Source organism: Cucurbita moschata, unplaced genomic scaffold (assembly GCF_002738365.1).
Source record: "Cucurbita moschata cultivar Rifu unplaced genomic scaffold, Cmos_1.0 Cmo_Scf00043, whole genome shotgun sequence".
In the NCBI taxonomy this organism is placed as follows: domain Eukaryota; kingdom Viridiplantae; phylum Streptophyta; class Magnoliopsida; order Cucurbitales; family Cucurbitaceae; genus Cucurbita; species Cucurbita moschata.
The window spans coordinates 645651-664361 of record NW_019268559.1 but is presented as its reverse complement, the minus strand read 5'-3'; the positions used below and the strand labels follow the sequence as shown (position 1 = coordinate 664361).

The following is an 18711-nucleotide window of genomic DNA, read 5'->3' as shown; positions in this document are numbered from 1 at the left end:
AAATTTTAAAAAAAAAAAAAAAAAAAAAAAAAATCAATTTTATCAATTTAAGTTGAAAATTTTTAAGTAAGGTAATTTGTTGATGTTTGTTTCAATATTTTTTAAAAGCTTTATTGGGATTTTTAAATTAAATGCATGATTTTCATTTTTCTAAAAGAATAAAAGTAATATCCTCTTAATATTTTTTTAAAATAATATCATACACGTAATAATGATTTCAAACTGAGGTCTTAAATAAATTTAATATCTTTTTAAATATTGTATTTAAAAAAATACATATTCTTAAAAGTATGCATAAATTAAAACAAAATTAGAGTAATAGTAATAAAAATATCTCGAATGGCCTTCGAAACCGACATTTATATTTTCGACTTAAAAATTGAAAAAATCTTCCTATAAATGGTTTTTAGATCTTTTCAATCATGATTACATCATATAATAATAAGTCCGTTCTAACGTAACTAAAATTAAATACGACAAAATTATAAGTCATTGTACTTATATGAAATTTGGTTAGCGGCGCTTTAATTTATTTTTATACGTATGCAATTAATGACATGCCTTAGATTTGCATAGACGTCACATTCCTTTCTTTTTGTAGACGATCAGATAAAAAAATCTATAAAAGTTCGAAAACTATAATGGACGGTTACGAATATCATTTGGTCTCTCAAATATAGGTAACGCTTGATTTAAAGATTCGATAATGGAGTAGAGAGAAGCTTAAAAGGGAAAACGACAAATTCCGTTCCAATCTTTGTACACTTGAATTATGAGCATTATTTAAAGGAAGAACTCGAAAACGAACCTATTTAATTGGTTGTTTTGAACAAATGTCAGACCGTTTTTCCTTCGACAAATGGCCGAATAACAAAATTAGAGAATCTATGGACCAAAAAAATCTCTAAGAGGCTGAGACCAAAACATAAGATTATTGGGTGTAATTCAATTTTAAATGGATTAGTGAAAGATTCGAACATTATGCAGTAGAATGTGACATCTCACATCTGTTGGAGCAGGGCTGCACATTTTCTTAAAAGGGTGTTGAAATTTCTTCCTACAAAGACGTTATAAAACCTTGAGATGAAGCCTTTGAAGGAAAAGCCTAAAAATGATAGTCTGGTGACTGTGGATATGGATTATTACAAAGAATATCAAAGTCAGATACTCGGCTATGTACCAACGAGACGTTGGGTCACAAGGGGTGAGATGTGAGATCCCCCATCGACCAGAGAGAGGAACAAACGAAATGGGCCCGTTATTTTGAGAAAAGAAAACAATTCATCGAAATTTGAACAATTACGTGGCCCATTATTTTGGGCTTAAAACTATAGCCCGTTGGGCTGAATTAGCTAACAGAAACATTTGAACAATTACGCGGCCCATAAGTTTGGGCCGTTGGGCCCGCGTGAAACTTTAGCCCGTTGGGCTGAATTAGCTAAAAGAAACATTAGAGCAATTACGCGGCCCATTAGTTTGGGCCGTTGGGCCCGCGATAAACTTTAGCCTGTTGGGTGAATTAGCTTGGATGGGCCCGTGGGGGAGATTTCCCGCCTGAAGTAAACAATTTTCGCGCCAAATCGACACCCCTTATTGACAGTGGCCAATCGGAAGTCATTCTGTCTCTTGATTCATCGTTTTTTATTTTCTCGCTATCTATCTCCGCCGGTGCGTCGACGAAGAAGCGAAGGAGGGGAAAGTCAGGGCCAAGGAAATGGACGTGGGTGAAGAAATTAGGGCAGCTCACAAGAGAGACTTTTTGGAATTCCTTGAACAGGATGTTCGTTTTCTTTTCCTAAACCCTCACTCACTTTTTCTTCTGTTGCTCTAATGTTTCCTCACATTTTTTTGTTTGCTATACTGTTTTCGATCAGGTTGGGAAAGGAATTTACATGGACGAGATCAAATCCATGATTAATCATAAGCGACATCGCCTTATAATCAACATTTCCGATCTTCACTCTTTCAGAGATCTTGGTCCCAGGTTTTGCTGCTTTCTTTATTCGTCATTTCTTCTTTTATTTTACTTAATTTGCTAGGTTACTTCCACTTTATTGCACATTGGAGAGTATTAATTGGTTTTAAGTAGTGAAATTGAAGTACTAGACTACTTACCGCAAGGAAATGGCTTTCTTGTTTGGTAGTTCGGGGAAGAACCCGCAAGGCTTATACTATGATTGTCGTAAACTGTGTGGTAACCAAAGAAAATATTTCCCGTACTGCACTGCATAGTTTTTTCTTTTCTTTTTCGGTAGTTGTATTGGAGTTTACATCACTATTTATGTCATACTATTTATAACTTCAGGACGTTAAATACTGGATTTTATAGTTTGTCTACGTTCATTTGTCTATAGGGTGCTCAGGAATCCAGGCGAGTACATTCAGCCATTCTGCGATGCAGTCACAGAAACTGCTCGCAGTATTGATCCAAAATATCTCAAGGAGGGAGAGCAAGTTTTGGTGGGTTTTGAGGGCCCCTTTGTTTCTCGCCGTGTCACTCCTAGGGAACTTCTCTCTCAGTTCATTGGCTCCATGGTCTGCGTTGAGGGCATTGTCACCAAATGTAATTCATTATGCTCATCAACACTTCACGCACGCTATTAAGTTATGCCGGTCTAGTTGTTTCTCAAAATTTTGAAGTATAATATTTGACACGAACTAATGGATATCAGCAAGAACAAACTTGGAACTTGCGTGAAATAATTCTGTACTTGGGGCATGGAAGTTAAATGCTTCTTTTATTTTTATCTTTTACTTTTCAGAGTGAAGTGCTGAAACTTTATGGTAGAACTCAGAAAATTCACACACACGCACACATTTATTACTAAGCTTAAACTTTTGGTATTATGGTCTATCATATTCAAGGTGTTGGTTAGTTTAAATTTTGGAAATAACTAACCGGATTTCTCATTGTATCTAAAAATAATTCTGATTTTGTCTTAATTATTGAGTTGCAATAATCCCCAGTTCATGCATGAGTTTGATCCGGTGATCACTGAATGTAGGTTCCCTTGTCAGACCAAAAGTTGTCAAAAGTGTTCATTTCTGCCCCACAACCGGTGGTTTTACCAGCCGTGAATACCGTGACATTGCATCCAACATGGGCTTGCCCACAGGATCTGTGTATCCCACAAGGGTAACATCAAAGTTAATTGTTTTCTAAGCAGTGACGTTTTCAAGAAATTGTGCTGAAATAAAATTCTCTCAGGATGAAAATGGCAACTTGTTGGTTACCGAGTATGGCTTGTGTAGATACAAAGATCATCAGACTTTATCAATGCAAGAAATGCCTGAGAATTCAGCGCCTGGTCAGCTTCCACGAACAGTGGATGTCATAGTCGAGGATGACTTAGTTGACTGTTGCAAGCCAGGTGATCGTGTTGCAATTGTAGGAATATATAAAGCTCTTCCAGGAAAAAGTAAGGGCAGCGTGAATGGAGTGTTCAGGTAGCTCGCTGGATTGTTGTCTAAGAATTTTTCTATATATCTCGTGTCTGCTTGTACATTCTTTCATTTGCTCTATGATAGCATGGTTCCCATTAAAAATAAAGATTCTTATATATCTTGCATGTTTAATCCTTTTACAACTTCTGATAGGGAACTAAACTTTGCAATCTTTTCTTGTAGGACTGTTCTTGTAGCTAACAATGTTTCTCTGCTAAACAAAGAGGCAAATGCACCCATATACAGTCCCGAGGACTTGAAGAATATTAAAAAGATAGCTGAAAGAGATGACACATTTGACCTTCTCGGTAATTCTCTTGCACCTTCCATATATGGACATTCATGGATAAAAAAAGCAGTGATACTATTGATGCTTGGTGGAGTGGAGAAGAACTTGAAGAACGGCACCCACTTAAGAGGGTTAGTACCTTGAATCAATTTTTTTTTTTTGTTTTTTTTTTGATGATGATCAATTTAAGCATTGCTCACCCTTGCTGAAATTGTATTGTCTTCTTTATTCTAGTGATATCAACATGATGATGGTTGGTGATCCTTCTGTCGCCAAGTCTCAACTTTTAAGGGCGATCATGAATATTGCACCCTTAGCAATATCCACGACAGGCCGTGGTTCATCTGGCGTTGGGTTAACTGCTGCTGTTACATCAGATCAGGAAACAGGTTACTCTTTTTGGTGGTTCTACTTCTAGCATGTCTGACATTATTTGATGATACTGAAATGGATGATTCAATAATGCTTCTGCCAGGAGAAAGAAGGCTTGAAGCTGGTGCAATGGTTCTTGCTGATAGAGGTGTTGTCTGTATTGATGAGTTTGACAAGATGAATGATCAAGATAGGGTTGCAATACATGAAGTTATGGAGCAGCAGACTGTGACTATTGCCAAAGCTGGCATTCATGCTTCACTGAACGCTCGGTGCAGTGTAGTAGCAGCTGCAAATCCCATATATGGATCTGTAAGTGATATGCGGTTAACTTTCTTTGTTCACTAGTCGAAACGTATAGTTGATTATGCACATTTGATGATTTTGTACGTAAACATTTTTAACTCTTCTGTTTGGCTACACATTTACAGTACGATCGCTCATTGACACCAACAAAGAATATAGGTCTTCCAGACTCCCTACTCTCTCGATTTGATCTATTGTTTATTGTACTGGATCAAATGGATCCTGATATTGATCGCCATATTTCGGAACATGTGTTACGTATGCACCGGTATCGTTCTGTACTTGATGGAGGTAAGGAAATTGCATCAGCTTGCTTTAACTTCATAGTTCCAGACACTATTTAATTACCCTAAAACAATTAGGAGAGGCTGGGGGCTCGATGTATGGAAGAGAAGATGAAGCTGAGGCTGACACTTCTGTCTTCGTCAAGTATAATAGAATGCTTCATGGAAAGAAGACAGAACGTGGTCGGAAGCGTGATACTCTCACCATCAAGTTTCTCAAGAAGTATATTCATTATGCTAAGCATAGGATACAACCCGACCTAACTGATGAGGTGACCTTTTTTGCTGGCTATATACTGATTTTACTCATAATTCTGGATTGTGATTATGCACTTGAATCGCAACAATTTTAACAAATTAGACGTCCTAGTCCTCAAACTCCTCTTGGCAATCCATTATCTTCTTTTTGTTCTGTCCCACTCTTTTGATCAAGTCATATGTTGTAGCAGGCATCTGAGCACATTGCAACAGCATATGCAGAACTTAGAAATTCCACTTCAAATGCGAAGGCAAGTTATATTTATCTGAAAAGTGCGCTACCACTAAGTTAAGATTTCCAATTTATTAACTGATACATTATGCATGCTCTGTAGACTGGAGGAACTCTTCCAATGACTGCCAGAACCCTAGAAACCATTATACGTCTCTCAACTGCTCATGCAAAATTGAAGTTGAGTAGAAAGGTATATTGGTGTTATTATGATCCTGATACTATTAGAATACGTGAATAAGTTTTCTTACCAGTATTTGTTTTAAACATTCTTCTTCTTCAATAACAATTTGTCTGAAAATGTTAGGTTTCAAAGTCTGATGTTGAAGCTGCCTTGAAAGTTCTTAATTTTGCCATATATCATAAAGAGTTGACTGAAATGGAAGAGCGTGAGCAAGAAAGGGAGAAAGAATTGGAAAGAAAACGCAGAGCTGAGCATCAAACAGTGGAAAATGATGAACCAGAACGAAGTACCAAAAGAAGAGAGGAGAGGTTAGCAATATACATAAAGCCTCTGTATCTAATTTTGTCTAGATTTTTCTATATTGGGTTTGTCTGCCTAAACCATAATATTCGACCAAAGCATCAAACATAAATTGACTCTTCCATATATATTATTTTCAATAATTAATGAGCTTACATAGCTTTTGATATAAAAATATATAATGTGCTGACTGTAGCTTTCGATTTTCCTGTACGAGCTCTCGTTGAATGATTTTACTCGTTTTATTTTTTCACTAGCTCAAGGACAGACTCCATGGAAATCGATGATCCTCTTACCGAACCTGTACTCAATCTGTCTGCAGAAAGGTTTGTCGAACTGCTAGCAATCATGCGGCCTTCACCACATCATATTCTCACTAATTGTTAAGAGTTGACTTCATTTTCATACTAATTCTTCAACTATCGTCTTGCAGAATAGAAGCATTCAATTCTTTATTTGGTCAGCACATGCGTGCAAACCACCTGGATCTTATATCTATTGCCGACATTGAGAATATCGTTAATGCTGCAGCAGATACTCGTTACACTACAGCTGAAATAATGTTGCTCTTGCAGGTAAATACAAATAATTTTAAATAACTAAGACTCTATCCTTGGAAGTAATTTGATCTAGGATAGTGTCTGTTGCAAAGCTTTCTTAATTGTTAAAGTTATATTGTTTGAGAGACTAATTCTTACCGCTTGAAAATTTTCAGAGACTGCAAGATGATAACAGGGTAATGATAGCTGATAGCGTGGTGCATATGATATCATGATTCGTAAACACTATTTTAAGCAGGAACTTGACACAGGTAAAGCTTGTTTTTCCCCTCGCGCCACAGTACAGCCTTCGTAAACTTCTCCAAAATCCTCGCCATTATAAATGTCAGTTTTGGGATTACTTGAATTTCACTTTTTTCTAAAGATGTGGTGATGAACTCATTCTAGAATTGCTAGTGGGCTTTAATTAGTCAATTGAAGTGTCAGTCAACTCAACTCGGATCTGTCATTAACATTATGATTCGTTTCTCAATTGGCAACAGAAGGAGCACATTTCCAGGAGAGACTGACTGGGCGTAAGATTGTTTTTCCTCGAAAAAAGCTTTAGAAAATTCTGTCAGAATCAGAATCTTATACTCGCGAAGTCCATCTCTCTTATGTTATCTGTGTTAATTATGAACTTTTGCAGTTACTCGTCTTGGTGTAGTTGTTAGAATGTATCACTTATTCGTTGAGAAGAATTGGTTTTGTCAACATCCCCAAAACTATATGGACTTTATTTAACTTAAAGACTGCCTTCAACTATAATACAATGAATGAATGATATCACGTGTTTTGAATTAATCGAGCCCTTTTAAATAGATGGAATAATTTATATTATATGCATACACATACTATCGACTAAAAGCAACTATTATATCAATATTGTATTAAAGTGAGCTACATATATTTTCAATTAAGAGATTTAAATTTTTTAGTTGATAATAATAATAATATTGATAATGTTTTATAACATTTGATTTGGTTCATATAATAATAATAATTATTATACCTTAAACAACAAATTATTTATTGTTGAGCAAATTATTTGTAGTTTGTAGGATAGGAATGTTATTTCCAAAATTAATTATTAGTATTGGTTTAATGATGAGATAAAACCAAAAGAAGGGGGAAAATGAAGGTACTAGAAAGTAGTAAAGGAGCAAAAATGGGATTACTTGGCGCGAGATGAGAGAGAGAGATCCGTGGTTGAGCGATGGCCTTTCCTTTTCTTTCCAACGCCATCACCCCCTCCTCCTCCCAATTGAACTCTCAACGTCTCCATTTTTGTCCTCTCTGCAAATCCTTTCTCCCCGTTTCCTTCTCTTCCAAGAAATTCGCCTCCTTCTCCATTCTCAACTCCACCAAGGTAATTCTTCTTGCTATTCTATTCTATTCTATGCTGGATTTCATTCCTTGCGAGTTGCTTAGCGTTTTAGTGTCACTCGCACCATAAGAGGAGTAGAGGACTACTTGCCTGAATTTCCTTTTCGCTGATTGCTTTGATTTATAGGTTGCTACAGTTTTAAATTTATAGGTTCTTATGAATTCTTCTAAGTTTTATTGCGTATTGGCAGATGGAAGGAAATCAAATTACGGAAGAAGTTGCAGAGAAACAAAACGATGCAAGGAGAAAGATCTTTGTGGCCGGTGCATCGGGAAGTACTGGAAAAAGGATTGTGGAGCAGTTGCTGGCTAGGGGTTTTGCAGTCAAAGCCGGAGTTCGAGACGTGAGCAAGGCTAAAGCTACTCTTTCCCCAGACAATCCTGCTCTTCAAATCGTAAGTTTGTCCATAAAAAAATTTCAAAATTCCAGCGATTATTGTTTTGAATTCTTTCAGTTGTAATTCTGTTAATTTTATATCAGGTGAAAGCGGATGTGACTGAAGGCTCTGCGAAGTTGGCAGAAGCCATAGGTTCCGATTCTGAAGCAGTAATTTGTGCTACAGGCTTTCGCCCAGGCTGGGATTTATTTGCGCCATGGAAGGTTTGCTGAAGATTCAATGTTGTGGTGCTATTGTAACGGATATTTTTCGAAGGTATAATCTCAAAACGATTGCGTTTTCTGCAGATCGACAATTTTGGCACTGTAAACCTTGTTGAAGCATGCCGTGAGTTGGGCATAAACAGATTTGTTCTCGTCAGTTCCATTTTAGTGAATGGAGCTGCAATGGGGCAGATTCTCAACCCAGCTTATATCTTTCTAAATGTTTTCGGGCTCACCTTGATAGCAAAGCTTCAAGCAGAACGCCACATCAGGAAATCGGGTATTGACTACACAATCATAAGGCCTGGAGGTTTGAAAAATGAGCCTCCCACTGGAAATTTAGTCATGGCAGCAGAAGTAATCACATTTTGTCTTGTTTGCATTGATCTTTGCTTCTATATGATATTTAGGTGGCTAACTGAATCTTGGGGGTTATTTTTAGGATACTCTTTATGAAGGAAGCATATCAAGAGATTTAGTTGCAGAAGTAGCTGTTGAGGCATTGGTTCGCCCGGAAGCGTCTTACAAGGTTGTCGAAATAGTTTCTCGCGCTGATGCGCCGAAGCTTTCATATGAGGATCTTTTTGGCTCCATAAAGCAGCGTTAGTTGTCTTCATATGCTATCTTATTCTCAGAATTTTAAGTGTTTTGATATCTTGCTTTCTGGCAGCGGTGCCTCATTTCAAAGCCAGTTTGAGATATATTCAAGCTGCATTTCACTGCATTGTAATGTATTGATTCTGTTAATACAATACATTAATTTGCTAATGATGATATGTAGTTTACTTATTTTCTTCTATCTTAACAAGAACCGAATGAATTACTATGCCTCCTTCCAAGTAACCACATGGGTTGGGGAAAGAACGAAGCATTTTGTATAAGGGTGTAGAGATTTCAAGTTCCCACATGGGTTGGGGAAAGAACGCGAAGCATTTTGTATAAGGGTGTGGAAACATGTCTCTAGTAGGTTCCATGATTGAAGATGCACTGACTCCAGCGATGGCGTTGTGCTTCTATCGAACACTCCATCAGCCATCCCAGAGATTCCAAAACGACCTTCTTCTTCTTCCCCTCCTCACCCATCTTCGAACAGAGAAAAATATGAGGAATTCAAATGCCTTGCTTCTGCCGTTTCAGTCTGGACGTTCCGTGTGTCTATTCAGCCCATGTTTCACTGAAAAAAGAAAAAAACCCCTTCTTTACGATAGAAATATGTTTCAGCCTTTGGTGATTAATATATTGATTATACTGTGATAAAGTGATAGTTTGGGTGATTGGAAAACGAAGCCACTGTACAGAAAATTTGTTTAGCTATAGTTTTCCACCGTAAAATGGTGGCTTTAGCACTTTACTGATAACAGTAATACAATGAAAACATGAACGACTCCACATGGTTGTCGAACTGGAGAAGTTCTGAAGGAAAAAAAAAAATACAAACAGTTCATCATGGGGGTAAAAAATTTCATCCTCAAAGGTGCTGATCATATTCCTCCATAAGAAACCGAAAGTCATGGCAATAAACCCAAACAAAAATTGTCTGATCCCACATATAAAAAGAAGATAAATCGTCAAAACACCGGTGATAGGAAGGTCTCTCTAATGAAGATTTCAAAATAAGACAACTCTGACAACATTTTCTCGTTCCTCAAACAAGCAAATTACATAAACAAATTGGGTCTTGAAGCCTTGTACGTGGTCTTCAGCTTCCTGGTGGGTGGCCTAACAGTTCTGAACACCAAGGGGAACTTGATCTTGGAGTCATGGAATTGCTTGGTGCTCTCCCTCTTGCAAAGCTTAGCAGGGACAGTTGCGGTCTTGATGATTTGGATACAAGGATGCCTGACCCTATGGCGAGAAGCCATTTCGGTGTACATAGCTTCCACCGCTCCATTTAAGGTGGTGTCCCTGTACTCCTTGTACATGTTGTGGTATCCCGTGCGACTTTGGTAACGCAACCAAATACCATAGTTCTTGATCTTTGTTGGATTCTTCTCGAAGATCTAAAGACAACGACAATTCTATTAGAACAACCCAATTGAAAAATCTAGCTAATAATTCTTACATATATACTAGAACTTAGCAACCAACCCAGCAAATAGATCAAAAAACCAAATGCAATCATTAATTACGACTTAGGGGCATAATTGATGCCATAACTCGTTCCACTAAGAATTGGGTCTACTCTTTAAATCAATTACAATAATCGATCATCAAGATAGCTAATAATTGTTCTTTCATTACATAACAACACTCACATTTCACGAACCAACACAATTTGATATAATGGGAGACTATGAATTGATCATCCCACCGTATGTTTTTCACAGTTGCGCTCACAATATATTTGCAGCCATAATATTTCCTAAAACTCTTAAGATCATACCATGCGGTACAAGCACTGGAAAAGTGTCCAAATCGCATCAGAAACTCACTACCACATTTCAAAAGGACGTGAGCCTAAAGAAGTAGTTACTCATAGTAACAGTCTACAAGGACGCAAAAGGGAATAGTTTGACATGAAAGCCAGATTTTTGTTCATGCGAAATGATTATGCAATAACTGTATAAGCCAACATAAGGTCGCCTACATCAATTGTCAGACAAAAATAAATAATCTTTGGCAGTCAATCTTAGAGACAGAAGCAGATTACCTCGTTGATAGCGAGAACCTGACCGTTGCTCTTCTTGACTTTCTTCAGCTTCCGCAGAAAATACCTAAGATAGAAGAGGGAAAAGACAGAGTGAAGGTTTTTGTAACACTGAGAAATCAATCATAAAATCTTGATTGCATTAATCGATTTTCCAAATAACGTGATAACACTCTTCAGCCAATATGATCAAACAAAAACACGAGAAAACTCACCAGAACTTGGATTTAGCGCGAACTTCATTAGTTGCCCACAGCTTCATTCGGTAAATCTTGGGATGCTCATCGGATTCGGATGGGAGAGCCCTCCCCACAACCTGGTATTGGTGGAACTGCAAAAAGAAAACACATTACATTGAACCGAATGAACAAACGGTTTCACTTCCAATCATGTCATTTCATTACTCAAGTGACTGCATAAAAAGCGCAGGTGGAGTAGACAGAGATGGAGAGTGAAAAATTAGAGTTGGGAGTGGGAAGGCTTACCCTGAAAGTAACCATTGGCGACGAGTTTAGAGCTCTGGATGCTCTGGTGCCTTCTTGGAGATGGATGGTTACTGCGGCTAATTCAGAAACCAAAACCCTAGTTCCCGCCTTCTATATATACCTCGTAATTTTTTGCTGCAATCGGCCCAAGGCCCTATTATAATGGGTTTTTTCAATTGTTACTATTTTGTGTATTTAAAAATAATAAAAATAAAAAGTTTCATATAGAATATACTCCTTTTCTAATATATATAGCCATAATCCAGATTCTAAAAAATTATATTTTTATCAAACAAATTAATAATAATTATCATATACATATATATAGAGAGAGAGAGAGAGTTGTTATAGTTATTAAATTGAAAAGCAAAATTTATTCCCTATTCCTGTAAAGCCCACTGCTTTTAACAAGCCCAGATAATGTCCAGCGAAGCCCATTCCTGTAAAGCCCACTGAAAGCCCAAAAGCTAATGTCACTCAATTCAATGGGCTTTCAATGGGCCCATTCTTGTAAAGCGCATGCAGCCCATATCACCCAATTCAAGAAGCCCAGCATTACATCCTCCACGAGGCCCATTAAAAGCCCAAAAGCTAATCATTAGCTGTAAGATACTTCGAGTACGAACAATATATATATATATATAATGACAACCTAACACTTCATGAATTACATGTGCCTCCACGTGACGAAAAAAAAAATATAGATATTTATTAATTTCATTGTATTTAGTTTTTTTAATGATTATATGTACTATTTTTAGCTGACTTTGTTTTATTAATTTTTTTTCACATATTTTCAAAATTAATGTCATATATATATATATATATATATATATAATAAAATTCTCATTGTTTTAAAAATTTTGTAAAAATTAAAAAAAAAATTATTAATTTTAATTATTAACTGATATAACTCTCTACAAATAATTAATTTATACTTACCTACTATCTATAAAAAAAACAATTTAATAAATCAAACACATTAAACTTTCGGAAAACATGTTTAAAATAATAATAATAATATGAGACTCCGACTGTCGCCAACTTCAAATTAAAATTGATTATTATTTTTTTTATTTTTATAAATAAGTAGAAGGAAAATAAATATTTGAATCTTGAATGAGTTGTTTACTTCTTAATATACGAATTAGAAATGAGAATAATAGGATTAAATTATTGGGTAAAGTCCTGATCACGTTGTCTTGTCTCCTAAAATAATTATTATTTGGCTCAAGATTTAATCTTATCAATCTGTACACTGACTTTTACATTTATTTATTTATATTTTTAATTTCCTCCCTTATCTATTATAAACCTCCCTGATCTAATTTCTGTCCGAACTCGAACACTCCAAAGACCAAAAATAAGTTAAGGGCGTTTAGGGCATTGAGTTGAGTCGAGTTATGAAAATGGGAGTTAATAAGTTGGTGTTTGTTGACCTGAGTTGAGTTTTGTTGCATGTTCTTTTTTTCCTTCTCATTTTTGTCGTCGTTGAGTATTTAACCAAATTTTAATTCACCTGCTAAAGCACATTTAATGTGTTATATCCTCGTACTCACTTGTAGGGCAGTTGAATTGAATAGTAAAACAAACGTTAAATACACCAGAACATTTAATATATAAAAGTCGCTATAATAAGATTGACATGTTTATCAAATTATAAAATTAAATTTAATTGGTTAAAATATATGATTGGTCTATATTTGAAGTACAAGAGAGATTAAGACGTTTTTAAGCGTGAGACAAATCACACAAAATTTTAATTATATATATGTATATATATAATTATGAAGCAAATAAGCAAACGTAATTTCTAACGTTATAAATTCAAATTTCTAATCATTCTAAAAAGTCAATGCATCTCGTGCCTAAAAGGAAAAGGAAAGAGAAAAAAGACGAAGCAAAAAACAACTTGGCAAGAATATCTACAATTTGTGTGGAGAGAACAAGACCCACCAACCCCAAATGACACGAGAGAGGAAAAAAAAAAAAAAACTGTTATATTTTTTTGTTGGCTTTTATGGTAAAAAATTTAAATGAGAAACGAAAGTAAAAGAGTTATTCAATTTATTACCAAACAACTCATTTCATTAACCATACACAAAAAAAAAAAAGGCCTTATTTTAAAACTATTTATTATTTTAAGAATTTAAGTATTATTATTGATATATATATATAAGTAAAAGGGCTTGGTATAATCCTAAGCATCAAAGCTTAAGCACTTAGTTAACCCACGCATCTGCTACTTCCAAGCAAGATCGGAATAAGAGTTTTTAATGCAAGAAAAAAAGCCAAAATGGAAATATATTTTAAAACTATTCTTAATAAACGCATTTATTGAACATTTTTTAAAATTCCAATGTAGACCAAAATAATATTTTAAGATTAATATTAATTATAAAGATAAGTGGTGGACAGTCGGCCGGCCCATCCACGTGAAGAGGATTTGTTTATTAGAAGGGACAAGTAATTGCCAGAACAGCACTCTTTTTTTAAATTCAAAATACAATTTTTTGTTCTCCCATAATCAAACCAACAAAACAAACACATTTGCCTTCCCCAAAGAATCCTAGCCGTCGGTTTTCCCACGCAGATGCAAATTATATATTAAAAGAAAAACAAAAACAGAAAACAGAATACAGTGAATTTTTTTTTTTTGGATGAAGTGGAGGAGGGCAATTTGGAGATTTAGGGAAATTTTATTGAAGCGAGAGATTGGGAAATCGAGGGCAACGCCTACAGATGGAGACCATGCAATCGTCTTTGGGACAGATGGTGGGATTGAAGGCGATTTCATCACAGCCGTCGGATCTGTGCCGCTTGAAATCAAGCAACGTACAAAACATGGCGATGAAGAGCACGAGATGGTTCAGCGCGTACCGTTGCCCTACGCACTGGTGGGACCCAGCCCCGAAGGCCAGAAAGTTCCTTTTGAAAATTCGGTCCTCTTGCCTTTCCTCCGAGAACCGCTCCGGATCGAACTGCTCCGGTTCCACAAAACCCTGCTGACACGACTCGTACGCTGATGGGAACACGATTGCCCCTTTTGGGATGATGTATGATTCCGTCAACGGGAAATTAGCCGCCGCCACGTGTGGAACCACTGTTGCCGGAGCGCGGTACCGGACCACCTCACGCGCCACCGCTTGAGTGTACTTCATTTCCGCAAGCTGTTCCGATGATATCAGTGAGTCCGATTCCGGCGACCAGATGGATTGGACTTCGTCGCGAACTTTGGCTACAACATCGGGATGGGAATCCAGGAGACTGACGGCCCATAGAAGCGACGAAGTGGAAGCGTCTTGAGCGGCGAAGAGGAAATCGAAGAGGTAGAGTCCGAGCTCGAAATTACTGGTGTGAACCGGCTCCGGCAGGCCAGCCGCCGCCGCTTCCTCGAGTTCCTTCACGGTGTCCTGCATCCAGAAGTCAATCAAACACGACGGCTCTTCTTCTCTCTTCATCTTCGCCTTGCTCTGCTTCGCACAGTCGGCGAGGACCTCCACCAGCCGGTCGACGGCGAGTCTCGCATTTCTGAAACCAGTTCCGGGCAAATCGATCGGGAGTTTCATCAAACCGACGTTAAAGAGGTTGTAATCGGTTCTGAAGTTCTCGCGAATCTCCTCGCCTAAATACGGCCCGACGAACACCATCTGAGAGGTTTCGAGATTAAGATCTCGAGCGAGAAACCTCAAGGGAATCGGCTTCGGCGAGGATTCCGACGACTTCTGATCCCAAATTTTCAAGTGCTTGAGAATGATGATCTGCTGAAGCGCGGTGTAAGTGGAAAGCGCTTTAGTCGTGAAATTGGGAGCGATTCGACGGCGGAGATCCTTGTGCTTTTGCCCTAACATGTAAATCAGATTATCCTCGCCGAATAGCTTCTTCCCGAAGGGATGACCTACGAGATTCATAGCATCGGAATGCACATTGGCGAAAATCTTGTGGGAGAGCTCAGTGTCGCGAATGAAGACGATGAAATTCCCGGCGATGTAGTTGACTGAGAAGCCATGCCCGGAGGATTTAGCCAAAGAAGCCTGAATTTCCCAGAAACGGGCAGGATTCCTAACCAGAGGAATTGCGTTGCCGACAAAAGGGAGAACGAGAGGAGGACCAGGAACAGAGCGTTTCTTCTTCAAGTAAGAGATCTGCTCGAGGAAGATGACCAGAAACACGAGAGAGGCCAGAAAAGGAAGCAGCGGCGACAGAAAAGCTAAAAGCGAATTCATGGTGTCTTCCACCGGAGAGGAATCTGAGGGAGAGGGCAGGAGAGAGAGAGAGAGAGAGAGAGAGAGTCAAAGAAGGGGGATGAGGGTGAGAGCAGAGATGTGAGGAGAATAAGATAATAATGAAGACATGAAAAGGGGAAGGGATCGTATTCCTGGCAACTGGAGGGAATCAGAGTAGCGAATTTTTCTTCAGCACACTTCTCTTATAAAGGGAGAAAATTTTGAATTTCAGAGGTCATTGTGAATTGCTACCAGCCTCCGTCTCGCCCTTCATTTTCATTTTTATTTTTCTTTTATTATTTTCTATTTCTGATTTTTTTTTAATAAATAATGTCGGGTTAATTCGGAGAAAATAGAAAATGAACATGGTAGAACCACGTTGTTATTTCATTCGAGAATAGACACAACCATATGCTTTTTTTTTAAAAAAAAATAATGATAAATTAATAGTAAAAACTAAAACACTTATTTTCTTTTTAAATTTCTACAATCAAATAAGAAAAAATAGTTTATTAATTGTCAACCTCGAAACCAACGTGACTGTGCTTGTGGCATGCATTAGGAGTGTGCAAGTTTTTCTTATTTGGCAAGTCAAGTTCATTCTCCCTTTTGCTAAGGAATCCATACTGCAAAATTATATTTGGTTTGAATTTATAGCTAAATCATACGTTACAATGGAATATTAATTTATGATCCTCACATACCTAAGATAAACGAACTACTTCATTATTATATGCACAGAAAATTTTGAATTTTAGATGAAAATATTGAATCAAGTTGACTTTTTCCTTTTTTCCACAATCACAGAGGTTCCTTCCAAAAATATTATTTTGGCTCTTCTAACCCAACAATCTGCTTCATCAATCAATTGTAAAACCACAGGTATACTTATTTGTCAAGTCAAAGCTGAATACGAAATGTGGCCGTACCATTGTCACAAAGAAAAAAAAAAGTCATCAAGTGTCCACTTTTGATTTTTCTAAGAAAAGGACCGATAAAAACGTTTTCCGTATTTTAAATGAGGACTGATAAAAATAATTATGGTCATTCTAAAATCATTATTATTATTATTTAACATGCCATAAATGAGAGAGAATGAGCAGCAGACGCGGTAGATAATTCAACGTCACCATATAAAAATATTTACCGTACAGGTAAACATTATACAAGATGGCTTTTCTTAAGACCCAAAAGCTTGAGGTTAGAAGAAGTTACATTTAGCCAACCTATTCAAACATAATATACCAGGATGCGTTTTACCACACGGGGATGCACAATCATGGTATATATTTCCAAACCCATCAATCAATGTAAACAAACATAGAAAGTGAAATTTCTACAGACTCACTCTCACGAAATTCTCACTATGAGCTTTGGTTGGAGGTTGGAGGTCGCCCACGCCCCATTGTGAACCCTCGAGTTCCATCAGGCATTTTCGGGCCTGGGGGTGGCTTTGGAAGTTCGATGTGATGAGCAGAGGTTGTAGTTCCATGACCTAGAAGAAAGCAAAACGATTAGCTGGCCAAAATCCTCAATAACTCGAACTCTAAAACGACGAGATCAGATCAATACCCATTGCATTGACACCCTTGTACTTTTGCCTTCTAGTTCGTCCTTGATTTCGACCTCTATGTCTATGTTTATCCTTGTGCTGATGATCGCCCTCCTAAATTGGCAAAGTTGATATTGTTATCATAACAAGCTTTTCCTTGCAATCATATCTCATAGAAAATTTCAGGTTTTTTTAGGTTTAGTGAAAGTACAAGAGCAAAATTAACCTCCTCATCAGGCACGTCCTCATGATGCTCAGTTATGTTCTGAATCTCTTCGTCCACATTTTGATCAGTTGTTCGTCCAGTGCTGTTCTTGTCAGGACAAGAATGATCAGTTAATCGCCCAGTGCCATTCTTGTCGGGGTCGGATACTCTCCAGTGTTGTTTCTTCTGGCCATGCTTAACCTGAAGTAAAGAACTGTATTGTAAACACATTCAACTTGATATATGAGTGAGGTAAAATGAGATACAGTACCAGATGCTTAAAAGGCTTAACACGCATGCCATTTCTCCAATCTTGTTCATCATTTAAAGTAGCCACCTTATGACATCAGAAAAACAACTATCAATATCAAATCAAACACGGTAAAAGTTTAATAAGTTAAAGTAAGTAGAGCGTGGATCTGATCACTCACAGCTTTTTCAGAAGCTTCCAAAGTTTCATACTCCACAAGAGCATGCAACTATACATAGTAAACGAGAATGAGTAAACATAGTTCAGATGATTTTTTTTTTATATTTATTTTATATAATTCAATTAACATCAAGAAGTCTGAGACAACGTATAGTTGCATCACCCAACTATTATATAACATAAACATGGCATCAGAAAGATTTTTGTGAAGAAAAAAAGAAGATACAAAATTCAGTGGATATTATTGCTTTCTTCTCTTGGCTTTTATAATAAGGAAAAGAGTGGGACACTCAGAAGTTCAATCAACATCCTGCATTGAACATTGCACACACAATTATCTCTGCACCAGCATTATCAAACTGGGCGTTGGTATTAATCCGCTCTCCTTATCTGCACGTCCCAACATGCTGGTGAAAGAAAACCCTTCTTCATGTTCTACCTACCTTTTCATTAATGTCCTCCCCCTACCATGTAGTGTGCTTATGATGATTTTAATAAAATAAAAACTAATCAATGAAAAATTACAATATTTTTTTCTTAGAATTAGGAATTAAAAATAAAACAGATCGTGAAAAAAGTGATAACATCCACAGTTTTCCTCTTCACATTCTACCGAAAATAGGAAAAAAAAAAAAAAAAAAAACTTCTCATATGGTTAATGTGCGAATATAAAGAGAGACAGACAGCACAATGGCCACCCACATAAACCACTGTCATTAGAGTCATTATTACTAGAGCTCAAATGGGAAGGCATGAGTACTAACCAAATATATCATCACTATGTCCGCTTTAATAAAAAACTGAAATATTTTATTTCTATCAGTTGGTTATACAATATACCTTATTACTGATCAGCACACCACCCTTGCTGCTTTTCCCTGACTTCTCTACCACATGTGGGTCACAAATGGTGATACTTTTTATGCTAAAAATACAAAATACAAAATACAAAAAAAAAAAAAAAAAAAAAA

The 18711-nt window shown here is 37.0% G+C and overlaps 5 protein-coding genes across 7 annotated transcripts in view; 2 read left to right on the top strand and 3 right to left on the bottom strand.

Annotated features, from left to right (window-relative positions):
* Positions 1-1608: 1608 nt before the first annotated feature.
* On the top strand, positions 1609-6959 carry LOC111433891 (DNA replication licensing factor MCM3 homolog 1). 2 transcript variants are annotated; one of them, XM_023071151.1, is made up of 17 exons: positions 1609-1780; positions 1875-1984; positions 2355-2563; positions 3006-3136; positions 3209-3447; positions 3628-3864; positions 3968-4122; positions 4209-4417; positions 4537-4702; positions 4774-4967; positions 5145-5204; positions 5289-5378; positions 5493-5677; positions 5927-5995; positions 6103-6244; positions 6385-6480; positions 6715-6959. In XM_023071151.1, exons 1-16 carry the CDS (start codon positions 1715-1717, stop codon positions 6442-6444), a joined length of 2322 nt encoding a protein of 773 aa, XP_022926919.1. In that variant the 5' UTR covers positions 1609-1714; the 3' UTR covers positions 6445-6480; positions 6715-6959. The 2 variants fall into 2 exon arrangements, with proteins under 2 accessions (XP_022926919.1, XP_022926918.1); XM_023071150.1 differs by having other exon boundaries at positions 6712-6959.
* A 412-nt stretch (positions 6960-7371) lies between these two features.
* LOC111433534 (uncharacterized protein At2g34460, chloroplastic-like) lies at positions 7372-8985 on the top strand. Its single transcript, XM_023070597.1, has 5 exons — positions 7372-7577; positions 7786-7989; positions 8076-8195; positions 8280-8552; positions 8638-8985. The coding sequence occupies exons 1-5, from the start codon at positions 7425-7427 to the stop codon at positions 8800-8802; spliced, it is 915 nt and encodes a 304-aa protein (XP_022926365.1). The 5' UTR covers positions 7372-7424; the 3' UTR covers positions 8803-8985.
* A 657-nt stretch (positions 8986-9642) lies between these two features.
* LOC111433535 (60S ribosomal protein L18a-like) overlaps positions 9643-18711 on the bottom strand; it is a 15176-nt gene continuing 6107 nt past the window's right edge. Inside the window, exons 3-8 of the mRNA XM_023070598.1 lie at positions 18209-18219; positions 12643-12646; positions 11328-11404; positions 11058-11173; positions 10846-10909; positions 9643-10195 (exon numbers count right to left, since the gene is read on the bottom strand). Of these exons, the coding sequence (XP_022926366.1) occupies positions 9854-10195; positions 10846-10909; positions 11058-11173; positions 11328-11404; positions 12643-12646; positions 18209-18211 (606 nt within the window). The 5' untranslated portion in view covers positions 18212-18219 and the 3' untranslated portion in view covers positions 9643-9853. The remainder of the gene's footprint in view (positions 10196-10845; positions 10910-11057; positions 11174-11327; positions 11405-12642; positions 12647-18208; positions 18220-18711) is intronic.
* On the bottom strand, positions 13974-15784 carry LOC111433531 (cytochrome P450 710A11-like). The gene has a single exon (XM_023070592.1). The coding sequence runs from the start codon at positions 15551-15553 to the stop codon at positions 14027-14029; it is 1527 nt and encodes a 508-aa protein (XP_022926360.1). The 5' UTR covers positions 15554-15784; the 3' UTR covers positions 13974-14026.
* The window catches only part of LOC111433532 (la-related protein 6A), a 5292-nt gene continuing 3242 nt past the window's right edge, over positions 16662-18711 (bottom strand). The window contains exons 6-11 of one of the 2 annotated variants that reach the window (XM_023070594.1): positions 18581-18665; positions 17742-17789; positions 17582-17647; positions 17317-17511; positions 17126-17219; positions 16662-17048 (exon numbers count right to left, since the gene is read on the bottom strand). In XM_023070594.1, coding sequence (XP_022926362.1) covers positions 16918-17048; positions 17126-17219; positions 17317-17511; positions 17582-17647; positions 17742-17789; positions 18581-18665 — 619 coding nt within the window. In that variant the 3' untranslated portion in view covers positions 16662-16917. The remainder of the gene's footprint in view (positions 17049-17125; positions 17220-17316; positions 17512-17581; positions 17648-17741; positions 17790-18580; positions 18666-18711) is intronic. The other variant, XM_023070595.1, reaches the window with a different exon arrangement.

Excerpts from the sequence above, each read along its gene's own strand:
- LOC111433531 (XM_023070592.1), bottom strand. The coding sequence starts at position 15,553 with ATGAATTCGCTTTTAGCTTTTCTGTCGCCGCTGCTTCCTTTTCTGGCC.
- LOC111433891 (XM_023071151.1), top strand. The coding sequence starts at position 1,715 with ATGGACGTGGGTGAAGAAATTAGGGCAGCTCACAAGAGAGACTTTTTG. Across the intron at positions 3,865-3,967 it reads AACGGCACCCACTTAAGAGG|TGATATCAACATGATGATGG; the intron begins GTTAGTACCTTG and ends TCTTTATTCTAG. Across the intron at positions 4,123-4,208 it reads TACATCAGATCAGGAAACAG|GAGAAAGAAGGCTTGAAGCT; the intron begins GTTACTCTTTTT and ends TGCTTCTGCCAG.
- LOC111433534 (XM_023070597.1), top strand. The coding sequence starts at position 7,425 with ATGGCCTTTCCTTTTCTTTCCAACGCCATCACCCCCTCCTCCTCCCAA. Across the intron at positions 7,990-8,075 it reads ACAATCCTGCTCTTCAAATC|GTGAAAGCGGATGTGACTGA; the intron begins GTAAGTTTGTCC and ends ATTTTATATCAG. Across the intron at positions 8,553-8,637 it reads ATTTAGTCATGGCAGCAGAA|GATACTCTTTATGAAGGAAG; the intron begins GTAATCACATTT and ends GGTTATTTTTAG.